The following is a 25,682-nucleotide window of genomic DNA, read 5'->3' on the forward strand; positions in this document are numbered from 1 at the left end:
TGGAACACCCAGGTACTTCCCCTGGGGTGGGGAGTTTTATACTGTCTCATGCAACCCTGTGAATCATGCTGTAACACTGTGGATCATGACCATTCCTCTGGTGGAAGGCTCCAGAAATGAGGCTGGGGGCCCTTTGCAGGTCTTTGATAGTTTATGATGCCTTCTCTCACATCAGCATTATAGAGCAAATTACGCTCCATCAGAAGGGATGAATAATGTGAATGTCCCATTATCTTCCCCGGTGGGAGGGGAGTTTTACAACTGAGCCTGTTGTGTAAGGGAGGACACTGACAGAATTAAAAGCATTTTCCCACCTCACAGGATCTGCTTCTTATCAGCCTCTTCCCTTATCTGGCTCAAACCCCAGCTTCTTGCTAAGCAAAGGTTAATTTGTCATGGTCATCCTCTGGTGCTCATACCCCCTGGGTTGTTTCCTTGGGCATTGTCAGCAATGCACCCAATTGTTTGAGCCATTAACCATTAACATTTCAGTCTCTCATATTCCCCTGTGGACCTGCTAGAGCATAATAAAGATTTTTGAAAGGGTCAGAACAGTTAAACAACTTTGAAGCTCTACGCAACTCTGTGTATTTCGTATTTAATGCATGCACGCTTAAAAACACACACAGAAACATGTTTATATACCTACATATCTATATATCTATATTTATAATTGTATTTCAGGACCTCACTCTTGTGTCACTCACTGTACGTAACGACTGTAAACAGCCCGTTTATTTCTCACGCACAGATGTCAGCTGTTGGTGCCCGAGGGACAGGCCTGTGTAACACAGTATTTCAGTGGCCACAGGAATCAAAGCACCAAGCTCATTTTTGGGGAAAGTTTGCCATCTAGAGGCTATATCAGGCAGCACCAAGAAAACTACAATAAAACAAAAACAGATTAAGTGGATTTTCTGGATGTCCATTAAGCACAGTTAGTTCAAAACAGCACTGCCTTTTATATACTGAATGTTAGCTTTGTTAGCAGTATCATTTTGAAAGCGCCGAGCTAATGCTTTTCCCCAAATCAGAATCAGTTCTTCACTAAGTTTGCAACACACGTGTAATGAGAGCTTGTCCTAGTGAACGGGGATTTTTAAAATATTAATAAAACATAACCGAAATAATTAATTTTAATCCTTTTACAGTAATAAAGATTTTTTGAGAGACCATCTCCTTTTCTGCTGGTGGAGTACAGATCAAATAAGTAGTAAAAACAAGTACATTAATTGCAGACAGAATTCAACATTTGTGATAGTGAAAGGTAAAAATTTGTTTCCATTGGAGTATTACCCTTTTTGTTGTCCTTACAAAAATATCTCAAACTCCCTGACTTTCTTCCCCTGAAAAATGCTGACTGATATTTCCCTTTTCATTTATTTATATCAAATTAGAGAAGAAAATATTTTTGAATGAAAATACCATTAAAACACCTTTAAAAAATTAAGAAAGATCTTCAAAGATATTTGGCAAAATTTCCAGAAAAGTTTGCAGAAAGATTAGCAGTGTTATACTTTCAGGAATATTTGTGCATAAATCTGGCTCCAGCTGGGTTTAAAGATTTCATTTTGCTCTCTCTTTTCAGATGAAGTAGATAATAATTAGGTTTTGCAGTGTTCTTCTTTACTCTAGTGCCAAGAAAAGAGGTCTCTTAATACTCAGTTGCCCAGGAGATAGAAATTTGCAGGGGCAGTAAAGCAAAATATTTAATTTATGAGAAAATTATAGTAGTCTGGAAAATTCTCTCTTTTTGAGACATATTTTCTGCATGAATTAGCTGCTGTTCTCTGCATTTTCACTTAGACAAAAGATCATCAAGTGTTAAAGATCAGCACCAAGATCAGACTTGCACCAGTGGGTGTTTGAGAATGTGGAAATGAAGACAATGGGGATAATTCTCAAAGAGCTTCGGCCTACTGAAGCTCTTTTCACTAATCTGCAATAGATGTTATGTTGAAATTATTTTCAAATACATTTTTCTGGAATTACTGAAAAATGTAAGGGGATGGTTTCCACATATTTTGATGGATTTATCTTCCTTAATTTTCCTTGTCATTATTTTACTGGCAGTGGAGCCCACACAAATTTTTAGCTTCAGTAAAATACTGAGGCAAATAGTTCCAAGAGCTCATTTGCATGTGAGTGGCTTCTTTTGCTTGGTTTGAATATATCACCACACAGTTTCATATGATGGCCCTTATTTCTTGTATTCAAAAAGGTGGTGGTCAACCATTCCTAAAGATGTGGCTCTTATTTATATACAGCTAGTTCCCAGTCTTAATTTCCAGGACCAAGTGGAGTATGTTTGCACGATTTTCTCTAATTCCAATAAAAATTCTCTCAAGCCCCTATCTTCACCAGGTGCAACTGAGCAGAAGCTGAGAGACATCTTCCTTTTCTCAGAGACACCAAATAGTGAACTCCATAAATTAGAAGACACGTGATTACATTCTAGGGAAAGCATTGCACTGGCATGCAGAAAACCTCTGTTTCATGCTTCAGTTAATGAACTTTGTCCAAATAGATCTTGCTTCTGATTCCCTACCCAATTAGGATAATGATATCTATTGTAGAACAACTTGACATCCATGAATGATGAGACATATATAAGAGCTAAACATTATTAACATATGAATTCAGAAGCCTGTGTCTTTTTTCAGGTGGATTGGTCCAGAGGAATACAAACTCTAAGATCAAAAATGTAAAGAAGCAACAACTATTTGTTAGTATTGCCAGAGAAATCTTGGTGGAAATAACTGACTAAAACTCTATACCACTTTCCCAAGGCAAGTCAGAACTTGAAGCTATTTGTTAACTGAGAAAGAACTCGATCTACTAGTGAAAAAGGACCATAATAGTAAAAACTTTATTGAATTTTTTAAATACATTGCACACATTATATTCTCATATACTCAAAAGAAAATACAGCCTTTCCTGTATTATTCCACACAGAATATTTTATTCTACAATCATTCATTTCTTCCAACATAAAAAAAGGATATCTTTTTATGTAGCATATATCACACAGCTGGGCTTTTACAAAGAAGCTACAAGAAATTAGGTATTCAAAATCCCAGTGATATTCCCAGTTCCTCTGTAAATCCTACTTCTACTGTTCTGATTAGTACAATCAGGTGTTACTTAGCTGCTTTTTGTTCTTTCAAAATTGTACAGATGTGTATTAGTCATAACAAAGACATCCTCTCTCTACAAAGTCTGCAAATGTGTTTGCTGCCAATGCATTTAAAGGAAAATAATTTTGAACTTTGCATCGATTTGCAGCAATTTTTCTCTTCAGGAATCAAATATCACACTGCTTTCTAATAGGAATTTAATTAATTCCTCTTGTTCAACAATTAATTAGTTCACGGTTTCTGTGTATGTATTGAACATGCATATTGACAGTTCTTTATGAGAAGAGGAAAGACATGAGGAGACAGCACACATTTTAGTCACACTTTGCAAAGATAAATCTTAGCAATATCATACAGTGTGCTTTATGAGGGAACTGTACTCTTCTACCAGTTTCTTCTTCTCATTTAATTTCTCCAGTATGGCATCAATTAAGTATGAGGCAAAAGGAAACTGTAAAAGAAACAGAGTAAGAAAAATTATCATTGAACTTTATTTTCTTCATGTGAAAGACATTTATTAAATATCTTTAAACTATCAGATTTCACTTAGTTCTGACAACTACCACACACACATATCTGATCTTTAAAGTTCATCTGCCTGGTTAGTGTCTGAAAATTTGCTCTCTATCATAAAAATGATGAAAGAGCAGTGTAAAATGAAAAAAGATAAACTCCTTATTGAACAATTCATGCTTTACTGACCATGTTAATGATGTAAACTGCAGTACCAGCATCTCTGTCATTTATCTTCAATCAGCTGATCAATAAAAGGTTACAGTCACCTCTAGGGCATGCAGAAATGGTAGTGTGTGAGTGTAAGTTCACTACTCTCAGGAGGATGAGACAGAACTACCAGTATAATTCTCAATGCTGTGGCAAATTGCCTTAGACTCACACACAAAAACCTGTAAATAATTAAAAACCAACAAAACAAAAAAAAAAACCAACCTAAAAACCAACCAACAATACCCCAAAACAAAACAAAAACAAAAAACCCCCCACTCAAAGTGAAGTAAAACCCTAAACCTCCAATTGCATTGCTTGTAATGTGACACAAATGTCTGCCTCTCTAAAACATAATACCAAAAAATTGTACTGACATATCTACAGAGAAAAATTAAAACCTCTTTTATAACTCCTCTGATATAAAAGATTCATTTGCACAACCAACGTCTTCAAAATACATTTTGTGTATTTTTCAGTGTCATCCCTTGAATGCTTAAAGAAGTTTTCTTTCAAAACCTTGGTGTATCGGTGCACTGTTGGGAAGTATTTTTAGAGGTGGTAAAGAACAGTGGTCATGGCAGCTCCATCTGAAGTGGTCAGTGCTTTGCCACAGGAGAACAGAATAGCTCTCCTTCACTGTTGAAAAGTCTCTGTCAGCTTCACAAAGCTCTGTTAGCTTCCTGAACACCTGGTAAGACCAGTGGTAACTGAGCCGTCAGTCCTACACCAAAACTAACAGATCATTCAGAAGGAGAGATAATTTTACATAATAAGGCCAGCAGAAATAATTAAGGTAAAGTAGAGCAGGTGGTGGAAGAGGCCAATCATCAGTTTCTGCTTTTCACAACCACAGTTCAAAGCAACATTTTTTCATCTAGAACTTCTGCTAGTTCCACACATCATTATTGCTGCTCTAATTTCATTTATTTCACTCCTCTATTCCATCTTAAAGAGAAAATTGTATGGTATGTACACCAGATAAAGTACTGCCTGTTTCCTAGATAAATATGAAACAAAAAAATATAAAAGAAACAAATAAAAAACCCAAGCATAAAAGTACATAAAATACAAATGCTGATGTCTGAACTGATATACAGATATGAATCTATACACTATATTATCTATATAAATAATGGTATTTATAATTACTAACAAGTCAGAAGAATAATCTAAAACAGGAAAATCTTGTTAACAGAAGGCATCTCTTGTGAAGTGATGTAATGGCTATCCTAAATGTTGCTCAACAGACACTTTGTAGTTACAGGAAAAGGACAACAATACACAGTATTTTCCTTTTTCTGCAGGAAAGGGTGTTTTCAAGGGCTGGTACTCACTGGCCAGACATGTTTCCATCTGTCATAAATAACTTACATGTATGGTAAGAATTTTCTAGTAGAAATCTATGCCTGTCAGCCTTCTCCTGTGAGCTATTGTGATGACTTTTTGGGGAATAGAGGGCTCAAATTCACTAAGCACAAATCTATTCAGCTTAATATAAGACATGATCTTATCTGAAATTCTGTGACACTTACTTGCTACTACACTTTAAAAACACTGACTCTGGCATCCTCTTCATTCTAACTTCTCTTCCTCTTTTTCTAGGTATGTTTTTTATGAGAACACTGTATCATTACCTCAAAGTCTCTAATTCTTCTTGCCTAGCTTGACTACATCCATTTCTGATACATTGCACCTCCTTAATATTGTGCCTGAGATGAATGGTTTCTTATTGATGTCTCTAGCTCAAATCATTCTAACCGCATTTTACTTGCTGCTCACTGCTCTCTGTGGCTTCCATGTCATAGCAAAGTGATCTTTCAAGAGCACTAGCCATTTCAGTGATTCATTCAAATCAAGAGCATTTGAAAGTGGAACATTATGTCATTCTTTCAACATTTGTTGGTTTCAGAGAAAGTTCTATATTTTTCACTCTTGATTTCTTTCCATACAAACACCCAGAACTGGATGATCTCTACAGTCTTCATCTTTAATAGAGGCCTGTCAGATTTACTTTTAATGATGGCTCTGTAGTTATCCTGGGAGACTTCCCTTTACATTTCTCCCCAGAACCTCACAACTGTTGAAGGCATCTCTACTCTAAAGCATTCATCCCAGCTTCTAAACCTGCCATATGCTTGGGGAAGGCTTTGGAAGTTCAGTGAGTGCTAAATGCACTCCCTAAGGAGTGAAAGCTTTTTTTTACCACTGATAATCAGATGTTTTAATACAGAATGATACTTCTTTCAAATGTTTTTCAAATCTGTGCCACAACCTATTTAACTGAACATTAATGGTGGCAATCCTAAATCAGTACATTATGGTAGGCTTTAACAAAAGCATTCTTTAATTGATCCATGTGATTTCACATCTGAAAGTGCAAATTACATGTGAATTTAAAGAATTTATTTATTTAACTTTCCAGATTTACAGATTTCTCCTTTGATAGTAGAAAATCATATGAATGAAAGGCGCATTTCTTATGCAATTTATCAGACAGATACCTTGGGGTATGGATAAATGTGAGGTAATAGGATCCTAAAGAGTGAGAAATGGTGACATTTAATTCTGTTTCTCCTGCCCATTTATTCTGAACTTAAGTTTGTGTCTTTTGGAGATCCCTTCTGTAAAAAAACAACTAGTGATATATATTGATCTAACACCACATGACTGAGTGTCTGTCAACACAAGTCCATAAATATGCACCAATCTGCCACTGAGAAGACTGATAATGCATGCAAAGCAATGTTGTTGTAATGAGACACAGCATCTCCATTTGCAAAGTATAGCATTACTTTGGCTTCTGCTTCACAAACTCTAAAATATGTTAGCATAAAAATAGAAGTATTTAGTTTTTGGAACACATAAATTAGTGGTTACAACTATTTCAAACCTCCCCATATGGATCATCAGTATAATACATTTTCCCAAAAAAGCCTATTGAAACACACTGCAGAGCTGCCTTAAATTGAATTAAGTGAACTACAAAAAATACTATTAAATAAAACTAGACACTAAGACCAATAACCAAAACATCCTACTTTCACTAAAAAATAAAAGTAAAAAAACCTCTAAAAATAAAGAAATGCTTCACTTTATTGTTGTTGTTTGTCTTATTCTTTCTTCTTATTCTGCTTTGTGGTGGCTGCATATAAATTATTATATAAATACTTATGTGCCCATCTGTACTCTTATTGTGAGTGATCAAGCCAATTTCTCCTTGTTTTCAGTTCAGGATGAGTGATGTAATGTGGTTTTGTCAGTGCACAGGACTAAGCTCTTATTCTCATAATGAGAAAAAAATCTTGATCTGGTATCAGTGTTAGTGGTGCCCAGAATGTGGTTCAGACTGTGCTGGTGCTGCTTTTTAAGGTGCAGGTACTTGAAACACATGGTGATGGTGCCACTGGTGAGTGTGCACAGGTGCTTGTGCATGGGTGAATACACATTTCTGGGTGTGAGGTATTCAAAGAAAAGACATGCACTGACTGGAGAAAGACTAATGAAAGCAAAGAAGGTGAGTCACAAGCCAAGAAATCTGGAAGGAAACAGCTATGGCTGATAGTGTCCATTCTCAGATGACAGCAGCAGAAATACACATTTAGAAGCCCATGCAAATCCTAAAAAGGGGTTGAGGAAAATCCTTACTGGTGATTAATGAATATATTGTTCCAAACCCTATTATAGAGAGATGTGTTACACAAAGAGTGCCCATAGAATAGAGGAAAGGGAGCCATTCTGGAAGTTTTCACTATTGGAATATGACTTGTAGACTGATAATGAAGTCATGAAAGGTAAGATTTTACTAGGCAGCTTTGTTTAGGTGAGATGTGATATCCCAAGGAATGCCTAAGGAGGGAGGAAAGGCAAATGCTGCTGCAGATCTCACAGGGTAATGCTAAAACAATGCTGTCATTTGCTTCACTGCTTGGAAAAGTTAGGCAGATGATTTACACTTCATTAAAAAAGTAGTTCTTGGAGACTTCAGAAGTAATCTGTATTGAGTTACCATGCTGTACTCACACACAAAATTATTAATGGATTGTTCTGAGATGATGTTCCTTAGAATAAGTCACTGTGAATGAAAGCCAAGGGTGGTACAAGAAATCATGTTCAAGTTACATGAAAAGAAGTCATCCTCTTGGTTTAGCTATGTAAGTTTCCTATGATGGGAAAAAGCTAGAGAAGATTGCTGTTTTGTTTGACATTTTTATGGGGAGTATTTATGACTATAAAAAGAGTGCTATTATACAGAGCCAGGCTCAATTAGTAAGATATACACATGTCGCTGTTGAGCAGCTAGCAGAGTAAAGAGGTCAGTTCTCAGTGGCAAGAAGGAAAGACCTTTATTGTTTTGATTTCATCATATATATAGAGTTTTCAAAAGTCACCCAGATTGGTCGGCCAGAAGCCTCCCCCTAGGCCTGATTGGCCAGGTCTGCACTGTCCAGATCTTGGGACACTGTTTTTAATAACATCCAAACTTTATCTTTATTTGTAAAACACAAAAAGAATTCTCATGGGAAAAGCCTGTGCTAGCCACATACACACACCCAGATGTGAGGGATAGAGTGGGTAAAACCTCATCATTCACCTTGCAAGATGTAAACACACATACATATTGAGACTACCATACTTGTTCTCCTCTAAATATTATAAACCACTAAAAGCTGAAAAGTCTATAATGTGAGACCTCTCCTAAGCCCAAACAGTAATGTGCAATTAGTCTGATGCCTCTACACATGTGCTGGTAGCAAGTATCTGCATGCACTCATGTGAAACGTCTCCACAGACAGGTTCTTCACGGGCCAGAGAATCTTTTCCTTTTATCCTAGTGTCAGTATGGAGACTATTCATTTTTACCCTTTAGTGAGAACAATCTAGGGTGTTACTGTATAAATACAGAAAATACTGTATAAATACAGAAAAAAAAACATTGGCCATTCAAGATGTACATTTAGACAACAAATGATTTTTACCAGTCCTTCAGAGTTTATATGACTGTACTTTCCTATCATATGATTCTTATTTACAGAATAACATCCTGATGTAGAGACGTCTCTTTCAAATCATAAGCTTCTTAGCAGTGGTGTAGTTCTTGACATAGTAGTTCATAAAATAAGGACACAAACTCTGACTGGTGTCTGTGAGATTCAGGAATGCAAGAATATTTATCAGTAAAATATTAATATTCTTGTAAAGCTGACACATATTAGACTTTTTTAAGTCATGGAAGTATGGAAAATAAAGGCACAGATGAAGTGAAAACAGAGGTGTGGTACTCTTTATCATTACACTTTAGGGGAATCTATAAAATGACAGTAAAAAGCAACTAGTGCTTCACTCAGTCCCCCCCAAAATTCTAGTGCAGCAGTAAAATGGCGTATGTCAGTAACAAAAATAAAATGTCTATGACATTTTAAATGTTATCATACTGTCACCGTGGAGTAAAATTAGCTTGAAGAATGATCTAAAGGGATATGATGCAGTTCATTATGTATAACAGCAACAGCAGCAGTTTCCCAGTGTTCATAAAGGTTTCTCCATTAAATTTACCTCCAGTCAATAATTAGGAATCCACAAATAAACCTAGGCAATTAAATCAATACTGCTGGGCAATTATGTTCCAAAGTCCTGGCTCAATGGCACAAAAAGACACTATATCAAACTGCAATATTAAGTGATCTGCTGCAATTTTCCACTGAACATTTACTCAGAATAACAGAAAAGGGCAATCCTTCATCTTTGTTCAAGATGCAAATAGGTAACACAGTTTGCCAACATGTAACACTTAGCAGGAGGTCTGTTATAAGCAAAATCCTGAAGAAAGCTTACATTTCACCATGGGCTCTAGTTTGCTGATCAGAAATATTACCAAAGCTTAGTCAAAGAAACAACAACCAAGCTCTGTAAGATATGAGCCAAGCATTTTAAAGGGCACAGAACTGTTCCACGAGCTGCTCTCAAACAAAGATGAAGAAATCTTAACAGTTTCCATCTATGTGCCTTAGCATGGTCAGAAATGAAAAACAGAGTTGGCTTCTCCCAAAAACCACTATAATCCTCTCGCAATTCTAAAAATTGTCTGCTTGCCAAAAATTACATTTACCCTCATTGTTTCTTCTGAGGAACCCCACAAGATGGAGCAAAAAACACTGAAAATCACTTTTAGCTTGTACACAAATTTAGGCAGCTGAGAGCAATGAGCTCTTCTATCCTTATACATCTGTAATCCTAATATAGCTGGTTTCATTCAACAATTCCTTCACTCTCCATTCCCTGCTTTTTGCTGTCTGTCTCTAGCAGACGAAGAGAAGTGATAGAATTCTGCTTAGCATTTTTTAGTGATTTACCAAAGAATAACAAAAGACAGAACAAGAAGTCTGAATTGTATTCCATGAATCTGATTCACATTTTGGAGCCCATATTATGAACAGAATCTTGAAATCTACGTATTTTTAAAAAATTCTTAAAATTAAGGCCATTGAATGAATATAAATAATTGTGCTTTTAATGCTCAGTTTCAAGTAGCATTATGAGGTATTTAATTAAAATGCCAGTTTTTCTGACAAAGCCAGTAAAAGCACACTGATATTTCTATCTCCTCTGCTGCAGCAATTAAGCAGTCTTCATGATAGTAAGTTGTGATAATGAAAGAGGGAAAACCTGTCATTTCTTAAAAATCTGGTCACAGGACACAATCTTGACACAAAAGCTGTTCATGGTAAAATACATAAATCTGATGTGATCCTTGGAAATGGCTTTCAAAATATTTTCAATCATTCACATTCTTAACTGATATTAATTACATCGCTAATGGACCCATGCTAGTGAATATGCATTAGGAACACTGGATTTATAAATCAAACTTTATTTCTTCCCAGACATCAGTTGCCCATCACCTAAATAAAAGAGACAACTAAAAATAAAACAGAAAAGTTTCAAGAGTCAGTGTATGTTGTCAGTGATGTCCAAACAAAAGCTGACTCTGGCTAGAAAAGCTGGGCTCTCACCTGCCAATAAACTGCCCTTGATCACTTACAAGAGGGGAACATCCCAGCAGACTCTGTGTGTATTAAAAAAAAAGACTTGAAAGAGAAGAAAAAGTATCACACAGGTCACAGCAGCAGTCTCAATGGACCCCTCAGGGATTTCTGCTAGTCTCAGACTTGTCATCCTCTATGCAGCTTTCCTCTCTGCCCAGAAAATGTCGATAGGAAAATGTTTGAGGGGCCTCTGGTGGAAATTTTTTCATTCGTTCTGCATTGACAGGATGCCAAATCAATATTTACTTCCCACTAACAAGCTGCTCGAGGTCTCAGTAGAAAATATTGTAGAGAATGCGAGAAGACACGATAATAAACAGCTGTCTGGCTATGAGGAAAACATGAATTGACTGGAAACAGGTCCACAGTAAAAGGTCACCGAAACCCATGAACTCCTCAGGTGTCCATAACAACTAGTAACTTTAAAGGCACATAAAAAAAAAGTCTCTTTTTCCTAAGAGGCATGAGAGAACAGATCATTTTCACTCTAGCAAGCATTATACAGTGTTTCAATAATTCAATTAACACATTTGCCAAGATCTGTGCTGGTTTTCTCCAGTGCTGTTTCACTGGTTAAGTTAGCTTAAGTTAACTATTAAGTTAGCTATCAAAAATCATTGATTAACATCTCTTCAGTTTTTTGCAGTAACTCTGATTTTAAGAGAAATAAAAAGGAAATGCTACTAAATAAGGATTTCATATTGCCTCATCACGGTATAGTTTGGGACCATCAATGGCACTGTAATTACAAATACAACGTATTAATTAGAACCTAAAGCCACTTAGCTAGAGTAGAAAGCTTTAATTCATTATGGGAAGATCTAAACTGAGCACCTGTGCTTCAAGAAGTTTCTGTATATGCTGTAGCCATTCTTTATCTTTTTCAAATTCCACTTTTGTCTTTGCTGCTTCCTAAAAAATAGAAAAACATTAGGAGCAATAAAGGAAATGTGTAATTTGGTATACATTAAATAAAAAGGATGTGGAAATCAAAACTATGTTTGCAAAATTAGTTATCTGAAGCATATCCACCAAGTATCAGTGCTCTGTTAAATTTACAAACCTATCCTTGTTTGTGCATGCCCCTAGAAATGTTCATGGCATGTTCTTTTCATATGAATATACTGGTGTGCATGTGATTTATGTCTAAATTTTATGAGTTCAACATAAAGGTGCCTGAATCTATGCACTGACAGATGGAATATGTAGTGTATGTGTAGTGTAAATTCATCACCTGTGTTATAAATTTGTTTTATATTTATAGTTAAGTATGTTTATGTGTTTTACTCATATATTCACAGTGACTGAAACAAAAAAATACAGAATGTAGAAATAAGTCTGAGAATGAGGTAAGCATGGAACAACTCTGTCAAAGTGAATAATTTTATACGGTTGTATAAATGTTAGTAAACAGGGCAGAGATCAGCCCATTTTATTTGTATTCATGAGTGTAATCCATATCAGTGCATACACATATGCTGTTGTTACACCAACGAGATAGCTCCCTTTTTGGGATCTCTCTCATATGAAGCTCCAATAAGGCTAAATCTAAGTCATCACCACAGTACTGTTACAGGCCAATAATGTCCAACTCCTAGACACTCGCTAAAGTGACTGTTCAGGCTTTTTCATATACTATTTGATCAGGACTAAATAAATCTAGATAAGAAATCCTATCTATTTAATAGAAAGTGATTTGCTGAAACACTATCAAATATTTCATACTAAAATGTATGATAGAATGAAAAAGAAGCAATGAATTTACCCAGAAACCATCTGTCTGCCAGAAATACCTTTAAATAGGTATCACAGTTCAGAAAGGAATCATCAACAAAATCAATCTGGCACAGCAAGACACATTCTAATTTTGTTTTCTTTAATGCAGAAGTCTATTTAAAATGTACAATCTTGCCAAATAGTCTCATAAAAAAAGCAAATACTAAATAATATCTCTCCATACACATGCCTAAAGCAGTATGTTTATATTTATGCATGCCTGAAGTCTTGCCACCTTAGGAATCTCTAACCTGACCTTTTCATTCAGATTAAATCCTTAAATCTGTGATTTTTGTGCTGCATCGTGAACAATGAATTTCAGTCTTTTCCTGCAAATCCTTTTCCTCAAGGAAGGGTATAGTCAGCACCTTCTCATCTATGCCCTTTTTTACTGAAGTCCTTAAAATAACTTACCTCATCATCTCCTTCTTGCAGTATTTCATAAAGATCAGTTGTTGAAACACCAAGGATAGATGCTGCCAACTGAAGACTCTCTTGGGAAAGACCCTTTTTGCATGCTTTCATTCCTCCCATTTTTTTTGCCAGATTGATTTTTGTTCTCAGCTCTTGTATGCTCTGGTATAACTCTCTGGTTAGAATCTAGAAGACATAAGCAAAAAATACTCTACTGTAGTATTTTTATAGTGCAAGTAAGATGGAAAACCAGTATTATTTAGACTAAGCTCCTTTAGATGGAAATTATCTTCATTCTGTGCTATTGGTTCAACAAGCTACATACTGGAATATTAAATAACATGCTACTTAGAACACAAAATATTAATTAAAACAGTAAACCAAAAATGTTCTTAAATGTAGGTAGTGTTTCGGTATGTCTCTAGCAACATAAGTATTCTCATAATGCCATCAGTAGTAAGACAAAGCAGCTTCTACAGAGTCAATCAAATCCTTTCCTGTCCCAGTCTACCAGAAATGTTCTTGAAATAAAAATCTAAATGTTAGGCTTTATTGTGGTCAAACAGATTTTTTTTAAAGCTTATTGACATTCTCTGCATGCAGAAACGCTTTATTCAAAACCTAAGATTTTGTTTCCCACCAAGAAGGGAAATTCAAAATTGTCCTAGTGACCAAGTTCATAACCTTCCTATATCTTAAGTTCTCAGATTCAGTGAAACAACACCAGACATCAGTGTAAGTCATAATTTTTATAACAAGTTATTTTTACTTAATATTTATGCAACTATGACACTAAAAAAATTATCAAAAGCTGAGATATTTTATTTAAAAACTGTTGACTAACAAACAAGAGTAGAAATCCATTTTCAGAAGATCCTACTAGAATATTCAACTTCCATGACTCAAGCAGAACTGTGACTGGCAACACAGACACCTTGGTTGAGTTTAAAACAAGATTAATATGGTTTTCTTTTTATTCTCCTAGTGGAGCTCTTCATATCAAGCTACATCTCAACAATAACTGGTCAGCTCCTGAAAATTCTTTCTCTATGGAATGCCTTCATTTCATAGAAACTGACTACAGAATTATGAAGACTGTTTATTGGCATTTTGGGTAGAAAGTATTCCACAGGCTCTGGTGTATCTAAAACAGTCATTAGAGAGCATTTGCTAATATATTTCAAAGAAGGCACAGCAAACGCATCCAATTCCAAGATCTATTTTTTTTCTACCATTTCCCAACTTAATATCTTTCTCTATTTAATAAAATTTAATTATTAAAAATAAAAAATATCCTACCACAAATTTGGGGAGAGGACGTACAGTGAAATTTGTCCAGTTTTCTGATTCAAGTGTGGGTCTCTCCATCCACAGAATTTCCAAAGAACTATTTTGTTCATAGACCTGTCTGCAAGTGCAGAGCTGAGAGGAATGAGGAAACTTGAAATGAAATGGGCAGGGGCCTAAGGCAACTTGGACTAAGCTCACAGAAGGAAATAGATTAAGAGAAGAGGGTGACCCAAAAAGAAAAGCACACACTATGAAAAAAAATGCAGTTAAATCACATGGGGTTTTAGCATTTGAAATGGTCTAACAGTAAATTGGCTCTTGTGACATGTAGGAGATGTACTTGACAATGGAAAAATAAGTTCAACCCTACTTTTTCAATCAAATTGAATCAGCTTCCCATACTTTAAAAGGAGATCTCCCTCAGACATAGGTGATCACTCTAGAAGATGTACATTTGTAACCTAATGCAAAGAGGAAATGTAAATTAAAGGAGCAGAATATGATGAAAAATAACTGCAAAGGCACATGGAAAGGATACAAATAATGATAAATAGCCAAACATAGACAGGCAAAAAGCATGATAATAAACGATGTTAAACATTCACTTGAATGCCTTAGAAAACACAGAAACATTGCCAAGAAATAGTCATCTGACAATACCACATAAATATTACTGGTGTATCCAAACTCCCCCAAAAAGTTCATGATTAATGAAGCTGATAACAACAGTGGAATCCAGAAAATGCAACTCCAGTGTGATTGTCTCTTACTCCTCTTACTCCACATTTATGAGAATGAAAGTGTCAGAAAGAAAGACACTGAAGAATCTATAGCAGCAATTTAAAACAAAAGGATTAAAAAAACACCCCAAACCCACAAAACCAAGAAATTTAAAAAAAAAAAAGAAAAAGCAAGTTTAAACAAAAATCAAAGAAACAGAAAATTCCAACTAATAGATTTTAATATGAAAGCATACACTTTATATATAATCACAGCAGATCATACATATGGAGGACTTGCACTTCAATTCCTCTGTCCCTTGAGCAGTTCAAATACACTAAAGCATATGTGAAACATAAGCCATATGTGAAAAATAAGGCTACTTTATGGACTTTCAAATTGGACTCTGACAGACTAATTATTTTTGAACCTCTCTCCTTCATGTTATTAAGTTGATATAATGTTTTGATTTACATTTTATCACTCAATAAGCACCTTAAAAAATGATAGCCTTCCTACAATTTTTAAGTTGCTTTTCCTTCTGATATATTCTTATACATTGTATACTAATGTATTCATATCCTAATTTTTTTATTTATTAATGATTTAATTTATATGTCAGTTCATGTTCCAATACAGAAATATTCAGTGGCAAGCAACACAGGTTTTAGAAACAGAAAGACCCATTTCCAAACTGAAAACTACAAACACTCAGGAGTTAAGCAACACAGGTTTTGCTGATAAGTGTACTGAAGCCAGTATAACATTGTTCTTTGATTAAGAAATTGATTCAATGCATTCTGGAGCTAGGTGTAGGATTTTGAACTAAAACATTTCCCTCTGTGTATTTCAACATTGCTTATTTTTAAATTTGTAAGCATAACAGGTGATGGAAACTGTGTACAATGAAATCAATGCAGTATATTAACTTTCGTACTATACTGATGTAAAACAATGCCTTTATTAGTACTAGTAATACTAGGATTTGAGATTTTTTCTTCGATAATATTTGAAAATCTCTTTGAGATTTTTTTTTGCTGTCAAATCTAGAGGATATTTTGTTAGTAAAGCCATTTTCCTAACTTAGATATTACCATCAGTTATTCCTGCAATACACATTTAATTGCTACCTGCCAACTAGAATAGGAATTCCTGATTAATTCCCAAAAAAATCTACAACACTTCTTGTCAGACCAGTGCAACTGCTACTGATCTGACTTGCAGAAAAAAAAAAAAAGCTTAAAATTCTAACAAAATGGGCTTATAGTTCGTAGTCCTTCTTAAGCAGTAGCAATTGTTGAAATATCTACAGACTCCATGTAATTTATACAGTATACATTACAGATGATGGGTTACGTATAATTCTGAAATATCTCCCTCATAAGCCTTTTTACTTTATTTTCACTACCTAAAATACTCTTTTTTAAGAATATATTGTTCTGAAATTTGGCCTCAGCATGTAATCACTTCTTAGCACTATATATTTTGCCAGTTTTGAGATGTATAAAGACAAAGGTCTTCTTTCAATTAAAAGGTCATATTTAATCAAATACTTAAAGAAGTCATGGTGATACAAACACACTCTGAGAGTACGCTATTAATAAGGCCTTTGCATCCCAAAACACTGACACTCATTGATTCTGGAATTGACACAATTTGATCAATGGCCCTAAGTAATGTCATATGACTAAGGCAATGCCAAAAATTTTCCCTGTAATTACCATCTTAATTTACACACTCTATTGTTGTGTGTATCATAATAAAACTTAATGGTCCCAAGACAAACCAAAGTCTAATGCTAGCTAGCACCCTACCTATGTGTAGCCAGATTTCAGTCTTGCACTGGTGCAGATCTCATGGCAGAGGCCATGGCTCATGAGTCATGGATAATTTTAAGTTTTACTGTGCTTTGTGCAATAGTAATAACAGTGTGCTGCATCTGGCTGAGATCACAGAATCATCACGATTGGAAAAGACCTTCAGGATCACCTAGTCTTTAACCACAGTGGGCAAATTCAGTGTCAATTTAGCTTTGGCCCTTCTAATTTTCTCCCCACATACTTCATACCACCTTTGTAGTCCCCTCAAGTTACCGGTTCATCAATCCAGAGATGCTACACTCTCTTTTTTCGACACGAGTTTGAGCCTAGTGTCTCTGTTTAGCCAGGCCAGCCTTCTACCCTGCTGGCTTATCTTACAGCACAAATGGAGATGGCATTAATTGTCTTTTAATAGCTTCTAAGGTGAAGTGTTTGGGGTTTGTAACTAAAGCAATGCTGATAACATACCAGCCATTGCCGAGCAGCACTGGCACAGTGTCAGGATCTTTGGCTTCCTGTGTTGCCACTTCAGCAACTGAGTTTACGGTGCACAAAAGGCAAGGAGGGAACACAGCTGGGACAGCTGGCCCCAAGTGACCAAAGGGACATTTCATACATGCAGCACTTTGCTCAACAATAAAATCAGAGGGGGATGGTGATCTGTCTGTCAGGTAGGCTCTGCTCAGAGACTGGCAGGGCATTGATCTACATTCCTTGGGGATTTATTCCCCTTTCTTTCCATCATTAAACTGTCCTTACCAACACACAAGTTTTCTCACTTTTGCTCTTCCTATTCTTTCCCCAGTTTTACTGGGGGAAGGGAGCAAGCAGGGAGTGAACAAACAACTATGTGGTGTTTAGCTGCTGGCCAGGTCAACCCACCACAAATGTATAGAATATAACATACAGAACAATTTTATACATAGTATTGTGTGTGTAGTTCAATATGGAAGTGTCTTTAGATACAAGTAATGTGTTCTTAGAAACTCATTTGTTTTGTAGATTAGAAACATATATGGATGTGGCTCAGAGCATTAAACCAAAAACAAAGTGGAAAATCTTTTCTGAAACAAGGTTAGTTTTCTAAAGAAACAGAAGTGTTACAAAGATGCTGTAGCTCTCTGTGAACAAGAGCTGAGTTTCACACAACTGAACACAGAACTGAACTAATGTTAAAGAACTCTACTTTTGTGGTTATTTATTGCTGGCCTAAGGTTAGGCCAGATCTTAATGCTTTAAAAAGGCTGAGGAACTATTACAACGCCAAATAACTCATAATCAATAAAACAAAACAGAATGAATAGACAAAATGACACAAAGACACGATGTCATACACCATTTCAGCAGCTGAAATATGCATTCAATGACAATATTTGTTCCTTGTTGCCTCTCTAAAAATGATTTTCAAAATACTTTCAGTAATAATATTCAAACTGATCTCACAGCATGACTGAAAACATTTCTATAGTAATGTCAGTTTTAAAATATGCTATTCATATATGTTTTTCATGTTATTTAAATTAGCTCAGCTCCTTCACTTGAAAAAACCACACCTTCTAGGCATAACCTTTTTTTATCAGAAAAGGGACAAGACAAGACACAAAGACAGACCACTACAATAGACTTGTTTGGCTTAGGGCTATAACATGTAGCATTCTGACCCATGCGAATGAGTCAGCCTCAGGAGGTTGATTTAATTCCTATGATCCCCAGTGATCACATGTCATTTTGGAGACTCCAGCAGATGCCCTGTAAGTAGAGTGTAAAAATGTAGAGGACATACAGACCAATCTGTATCACATCTTCCTTCACCAAGTTCAGTATTCAAACTTCTGCTGCCAAATATTAAAACTGTAATAGCATTATTTTTCCAGTGTCACCCAGGCAACATTTATAAAGTGACAAGCTGGTTTTATTTACCTGTCTACATTTACAGTTTCTGCTATAGTTCTAAAATTTATTAACATACATGTTCAAACTATGTGTCTCAGTTCTCTAGTGGTGTGTATTTGGAAGAATTAAGATATGATTTTATTATCTTTTCCTTTAAGAGTAAAGTAAACAAACAAGCCTTTAAATGTGTTAAACACCCCAAATCAAAAAGATACATTCAAGAGAGTATTAGTGGGACACCTAAAAGCTAGCAGAGATGCAAAGTTTCAAAGGCTAATTCAATAAAGAGCTGAAAAGAAGAAATACCTCCTGCAAAGCTAGCTAACAGACCAATGTATCAATGTATGATTTAAATTATAGAGTCTCATGTTGATTGGCACTGAGAATAGTGCTCACAACTTCACAGAGATAAGTGGAAGATGAAAGCACACATTGCCTGGAAGAACTGCCTCACATGATGACCTGCAAGAATTCCATTATACATAGAGAAACTGCAGTCTGAATATAAAAAATAATGTGATACCACAGTTGTATCTACAACCTGATTTTCCACAGCAATTAACACAGGCAAACCTGAACACACATAAGTATAACTAAGCATCTAACAGACAAGATCTGAAAAATTCATTGAAGTAATTTAAAATATTACCAGTCTCTTCTATCCTAGTGGCAAAAGATATCTCCAGTTTGCCGTCCAACATCCTAGCCCAACCCTGCCTTCTCCAAACCCATATGATTCTCCATGGCTCTGAGCTATGGATGATGGATTATGAACCAGAAAAGGTGAATTCCGTAACATCCTAAACCCAACATCTGCAGAAGTGTAGACAGGTTTGCACAGTATTTCTTTTTCAACTACTAAACCCATTGCAGCTTTTCTGAAAATGCCTCGAGTCATACAGTATAAAAAGGACCTGACAATTTCAGTATATGCATACAAAACTTAAGCTTCCTGGCTCTTAGTACTGCAGACCCCAAAAAACAGTTAAAATGTAATAGGTATAATAAGGCACAATGACAGAAATTAGTAACTGTGTTGCATAAAATTTGATAATCTGGTCTCTCTCACAGGCAAGTTTTGAATTTGTGTAACTATGCTGACTTAAATTGTGTTATTCCTACTTGCCATTAGGAGAAAAAAGTGGGGAGAATCTACCCTGGCTGGTTCCCTATTTTTCCAAAATACCTCATACTACATACTCTAGCAAAATACCATTCCTTCTGGATTCAAAATGACTGAAAACAAATGGTTTCTTCATAACCATATATTTCCAAGTACAAAATTGAGAAATGTTCCTTTGACTGCATTTTCTTAACCATCTCCAGGCACAGAAAACCATAGGGAAAAATACTGAAAATATTTCAACCTATATTTTACATTTATAAGAAAAGGAAATGGAATACATTGTGCTGTGTTCTAAAAAATAATTTCTTTATAAATATATAGACAAGTGATTTAAGTCATGAACAGTTTTGAATTTTAGATTGTCTTAAAAACAAGCATATTTAAACAAAGATACAGTAACGGACTTACTATGGCCAATTACAATGTAGTTTATATTTCAGTAGAGAAGTATACCACATATTCTTAACAGTATACTTACATGTCTTAAAATTCCCTTTGTGAATAAAACTTAAGGGGCTTTGTATTACTGGTCAGCTTTTTCTCTTTTTCTTTTCTAATGCTCTCTTGGTAACTGCTTAGCTATCACACTTTATGCCTGGAATCTTGTCTTAAAAATCTGCTTCCTTTCGTTATATTCTTTGTAATACCTTTAGGTAGGACTTACTGTATCAGCTGGACACATCATTTATAGAACATACAGTGGGTACTTACTGATATGAGGGACATATGGTCCTACATAATTTCACAGTTTTACAATTATCTAATCTCTCCTGTACATTAAGCTTTAGGACTGTCGAAAACATAAACTGTAGACCCAAATGTTTTCAGACTGATGCTGCTTGTTAAGTATCAGCAAACACTCCATAGTTTTCATTGCAGCGTTGTTAATTTTTCAGCGCAATTACCATGTTTTGTGACGTATAACAGAGAAAAAATAATAGTTTTCCTTATAGCAGAGAATGAGTTGAAATATGTTTAATCAGCATAGGATGACAGGCAGAATATTTCTGTCAAAATACATTGGTTTCTAAAATTCTATTTATGTGAAATGGGTAATAATAATAATTTAAAGTCCTATTTACTTCAGCATTTAAGTCCTACCTCATTTATATTATTTTTTTGCCTGCTGTAAATTCTTTGGTTTCAAAAGAATTTTCTCTGATTTACACAGGTGCTAACAAAACTACCATTATTTCTTTAAAATTTCATATATTACAGTTATTTACACGGAGGGGAAAAAAATGCACTGACAGAGATTAGAGCTTCACACATGTGTAGCAAGAATGCCTGGGATCTTAGGGAGTTTATTATCTTGAACAGTTAGGGCAGACAAAGTCAGCACAGTTGTACTTGATGCAGCAAACAAAGATAGTCAGGGCAGACCAAGAAATACTGAGGTGAAGCAACACTCCAAAGGTCACGTAGCAGGTCAGTGACCAAGATGTAAAGAACAACACGATTTCCTGACACTCAGCTCAGTGTCTAAGCTTATGCTATCTTTCTGCAGAAACACACAAAAAGCCTGAGAACTATAAATCAGATGCTCTGTGTAAAACCACTGCATTGCTGAAACAAATGTGTCTGAAACCCAAATTAAGAGGTCCGCTCCAGCGTTACTTAAACTCTTAAAAAATCTCAGAAAATTTATCAACTGCGTTTTATTAAAATACTGTAATTTGTTGGGTATTTTAATGATTTTGCTTCCCAATAGCTCTTCCAACTTCTCTGTAGCTCTTTTGGCTTGTGCCTTGGGGAATCCCCTTAACTCCCAACTTCCTAACGGTGGAGACTTCAAGATCCGGTAAATGAGTGTTTTATGTTCTCTCTGCTTCAGCTCACTTTCTTAGCAATTTGACTGACATACATTAAACCATTATTTCTACATGAACTCTTAAATAAGTCATTACTGGAGTAATTTTTCCTCCTGCCAAGTTTTGCTAGTTTTCCTGGGGTTTTTTTGCCAAAAGGCTTCTAATCACTTCAAGCCCAGAGCCTATAGTATGTACTCATATGTCCACCCCTGAAGTCTTCTAGTCATTCCTTTTTACAGTTTCTGTCTTTCAGACCACAAACTGGCCATTATCTTTAAGTATCTTTCTATGTTCAGTGGAGAGTTGAGTAAGAGCTTTAAAAAGAAGTCTCTCCAGTCCATTTAAAGAAATCCCAGGTGAATCTACCCTTCAGGAAGTGCAGTACAGAATCTCCAAAGAGCACCAGCTGATCCAGCTGATCCTGTTTCAGTCTGATTCTCTGTTAAACTTACATGTTTTGTTTCTTTTTTTACTGAGGCACAAACAGAATTTTTTTGCAAGTTGGTGAAAACAGTCTCCTGTTCAGTTCAAGTCTGTTGGATCTGCTCAGACACTATCTACCATTACAGAGTCATGGTCTGTAAAAATGGTTCTCATGCACTGTAAGAAAAATGAAAATAGCACTATTATCAACAAAATCACCCATGTAAGTCAGACATGCATCTAAACTTTGCATGAGACATACATGTGCAGTTACAAAAGCCTAATATACCTTACGACTTGGTTAGATGGTTTTATTATCTAAATCAACATCACTAAATCCTTGATATTGAATCAGATAAAATGTAGGATATAAAAACATTGTCTATTTTAAGCTATACCTGTTAAGGTCTTTACCTATCATAGTCAAAAACCAAAGTGAATTGCTATCCTTCTAAGTCTAAAAAGCAAAGAAAAAGTAGAGTAAGGAAAAGCTTTACAAAATCTTTCTCTTTATTCTTCCTTTTTATTTATCAATTTTTTATCCACTAAGACATCTACATTACATGCTGTTCCTGGCACACTGTATGTATCACTAACCATATGCCTTCTGTAAACTATAAGAATTCAGCCATTCACTTCATTCATTAAAATTCAGAATGCCTATTATTCTGTTTACAGTCTAATAGATATTCACTGTCACTATTCAGGCCCCTGATTCAATTTGCCTAAATCCCAGATGCAGAGTAATCCTGATGGAGATTAGCTTAATTTATCACCAATTTCTTCTCAGAACCAAGAAAGGTTGGTATTTCATAATAAAAGCTGTGTTTCTCCTTTTTCCCTGAAGTAGCCTGCACAGTGAAGAAGAAGCAATAAGTGCCTAATTTTTTTTAATGGTGAAATTTTCTCAGTTACACGAATTTTGCTTTGCATATAGGACATCATCTTTTAAGGTGTGTATTCTACAAGTAAAACTACTGATTCTTATCACAGAGGAACATATTCCTGGAATGAAATCTCATGCTGATTCTGACTGAACACAGATTGGCAGACTTATCATGTACTCCACACAATACAAAATAATCACTCTGGGTATACCTTTCTAGGTAAAGTGTTGACAGTTTGGAGTGTAATAAATGAAATATACTTATCTTTTGGCTCTCAAGTGTTCCCAGTGGGAAAAATTTTCTAGCAACTTGAAGTCATATTAAAGGTGTCCACTTCCAAATCAAAACTGACAGTGCTGATTTATGTGATAATATCTGCTGTTGTTAGCAAAATGTCCCAGTGACTCTCTGAAGAAATCTTTGCTCGGTCAAACGACACTTCCAAATTGGCACGGTTCAGATACAATTGTATAAAATTTTCAAAATAAACCAGTTTTCACCTGTACAGCACACCATAATTCTACCTCCATAAGAAGTTAGTCTGTTTTTGCCAATTACTGAATTTTACAATTACCCATTACACACTTCATTTTTCAGATAGACAAATGACCATTCTGCATCAGATCTGGATACCCATCTGAAAAAATATGTTCTGCACACCCTGGCCTTCAAGATGTTGTAGCAGTACTATTGCCAGGAAAATTGAATCCATAAGGTTTGAGAACAGAAACATTCTATGAAGAATATCTCTTGCTGTCTCACTGTAACTGGAGAATTCTGAGAGTCCCCTGCAAGGGGATTTCCTTCTATCTGAAGAACTGACTTTGTGACTGAAAGTACAGATGGTAGCAACGTACTTATGTTGTTCTCATGTTGTAAAGCAGATGACAAAAACCAACAGAGTATTTCCCAAATATTTGTGCCTTCCAACCCAACTCATTATGTCTATTTTTTTTTTCAGGTTTTGTTTATAGGTAAAGAGCAAATAGGACATGATCTGTATACAGCCATCCTGAGAAGAACATACGTCCAAGCAATGCTTGGATAGCACTGAGCCGTTCAAGAGAAAAACACAATGATAATAAATAACAGGAATTTGCCAAATAATAGGATTTTTTAATTTGACCAGTCATTAATCATCTATTGTTTGCAACAGAAAAACGTTTCATGTAACATTTTCAATTAGCATTGCCACTAAGGGGCAGTCCCAGCATCTCCAGCCTACAATGCAAAAACTGTTCCTGTTCTGACTCTCTGTGGTATACAAAAGCTAGTGTTGTGGGTTTTCTAAAGGTTAATTGAATTTTCATGAACTAGCTCACAACTGACCCAGATCATGTCTATGATGACATTTCATAAATGGAGTACAGAGGAAGTTTCATAAGGGCAGAAATGAGGGATGAGGTTCACTTGAGGGTGTAACTTTTCAATGGAAGTGTTAACTTAGCTAAACCTGTATTTTGAACTACAGCCCACAATAGCAGTGAGGAAATACACCATGGCAAAACTGATGTCAGTATTCAAGATAAACTGCAGAAAGGTAATAGAGACTGACATATATTAGGATATAAGATAAACTGACCAAATGGCAAGTAACTGGCAGAACACCACCTGGCCAAGCAGAGGTGAAATAAGTGCTCTGACAGATGTGGCTGGTGTACATAGATGTATGTCAAACAAGAGAGCAAGAGAGAAATGCACCTAGCTTAAGCCCTGCTCTGAGTAGCCGAAATGAGGGCAGCTGTCTTAAGAGGGTGAGTGTTAAATCCCAACTTAGATCCATTAAGCTTGCCAAGAGAACTGCCATGGGTATTGATTTTGGCAGTCAATTTTATCAGATGGTTGTACTGGAGACCTATCAAGAACAATGCCAGAACACACCAGATGTGCACTGTGCTGCAGCATGTATTCTCTGTGGAAGGCACACAAGCCCCAAATGACAGAGGCATTATGGAAGTGAGAAGTGCACTCAGCTGATTTTGAAGCATTCAGCTGCCATCACCTATTTATTATGGCCATATTTGATTATAGATGCCTTATCAAAACTATGCTTCTCAAGGTCAAAAGAGTTCTGATATTTTCATGCTCAGGCAGCTGTCATCACCACAGATTAAAATGAGTTTTGCTGATGTATAGCATGAATGGGACAGACGACTCTACTCAGTGAGTCCTGGCTTACCAGGGTCTCTAAAAGTAACATACACCCAAAGTCTAGGTGAGCACAAAAAAAAAGTACATGCCAGAAAACAGGATTCATGCATGATTTTGGACAGTTTCATAATAAACTAATATGTTGTACCATATTCTCAACAGAAATCCAGTCAAGCACTCTAATAGCAATATTTTAAATTTATCAAATGGCTGTTTTCTGCATGAGTTCTCACAAGTACTACAAACACAACCAAGAACATTTTGCTCTGGTTGCTCACATAACTGGCAGGATCACCTGAGGATCTGAGAGTACATATTATAGAAAATCGTGAGCAATGATACACCACAAGAATTGAATGCATGATTCAAAGAGAATTAATAGTGCTGATTGAAGCAGGATGGGATAAAGACACGAGCTCTAGAAAACACATCTGAAGTACACTCAGAGCCACCTGATCCCTCTTC

General features: G+C 35.8%; 1 protein-coding gene across 9 annotated transcripts in view; it reads right to left on the reverse strand.

Moving 5' to 3' along the window:
* Positions 1–2,842: 2,842 nt before the first annotated feature.
* Positions 2,843–25,682, reverse strand: part of CNTLN (centlein) — a 185,189-nt gene continuing 162,349 nt past the window's right edge. For 6 of the 9 annotated variants that reach the window (XM_085042179.1, XM_085042178.1, XM_085042177.1 and 3 more), the window contains 4 exons: positions 14,396–14,518; positions 13,097–13,282; positions 11,741–11,818; positions 2,843–3,588 (listed from right to left, as the gene is read on the reverse strand). In XM_085042179.1, the coding sequence (XP_084898305.1) occupies positions 3,487–3,588; positions 11,741–11,818; positions 13,097–13,282; positions 14,396–14,518 (489 nt within the window). In that variant the 3' untranslated portion in view covers positions 2,843–3,486. The remainder of the gene's footprint in view (positions 3,589–11,740; positions 11,819–13,096; positions 13,283–14,395; positions 14,519–25,682) is intronic. The other 3 variants (XM_085042181.1, XM_085042174.1, XM_085042173.1) reach the window with 2 other exon arrangements.

Source organism: Lichenostomus cassidix, chromosome Z, assembly GCF_008360975.1.
Source record: "Lichenostomus cassidix isolate B80296 chromosome Z, HeHo_3.0, whole genome shotgun sequence".
Classification (NCBI taxonomy): Eukaryota; Metazoa; Chordata; class Aves; order Passeriformes; family Meliphagidae; genus Lichenostomus; species Lichenostomus cassidix.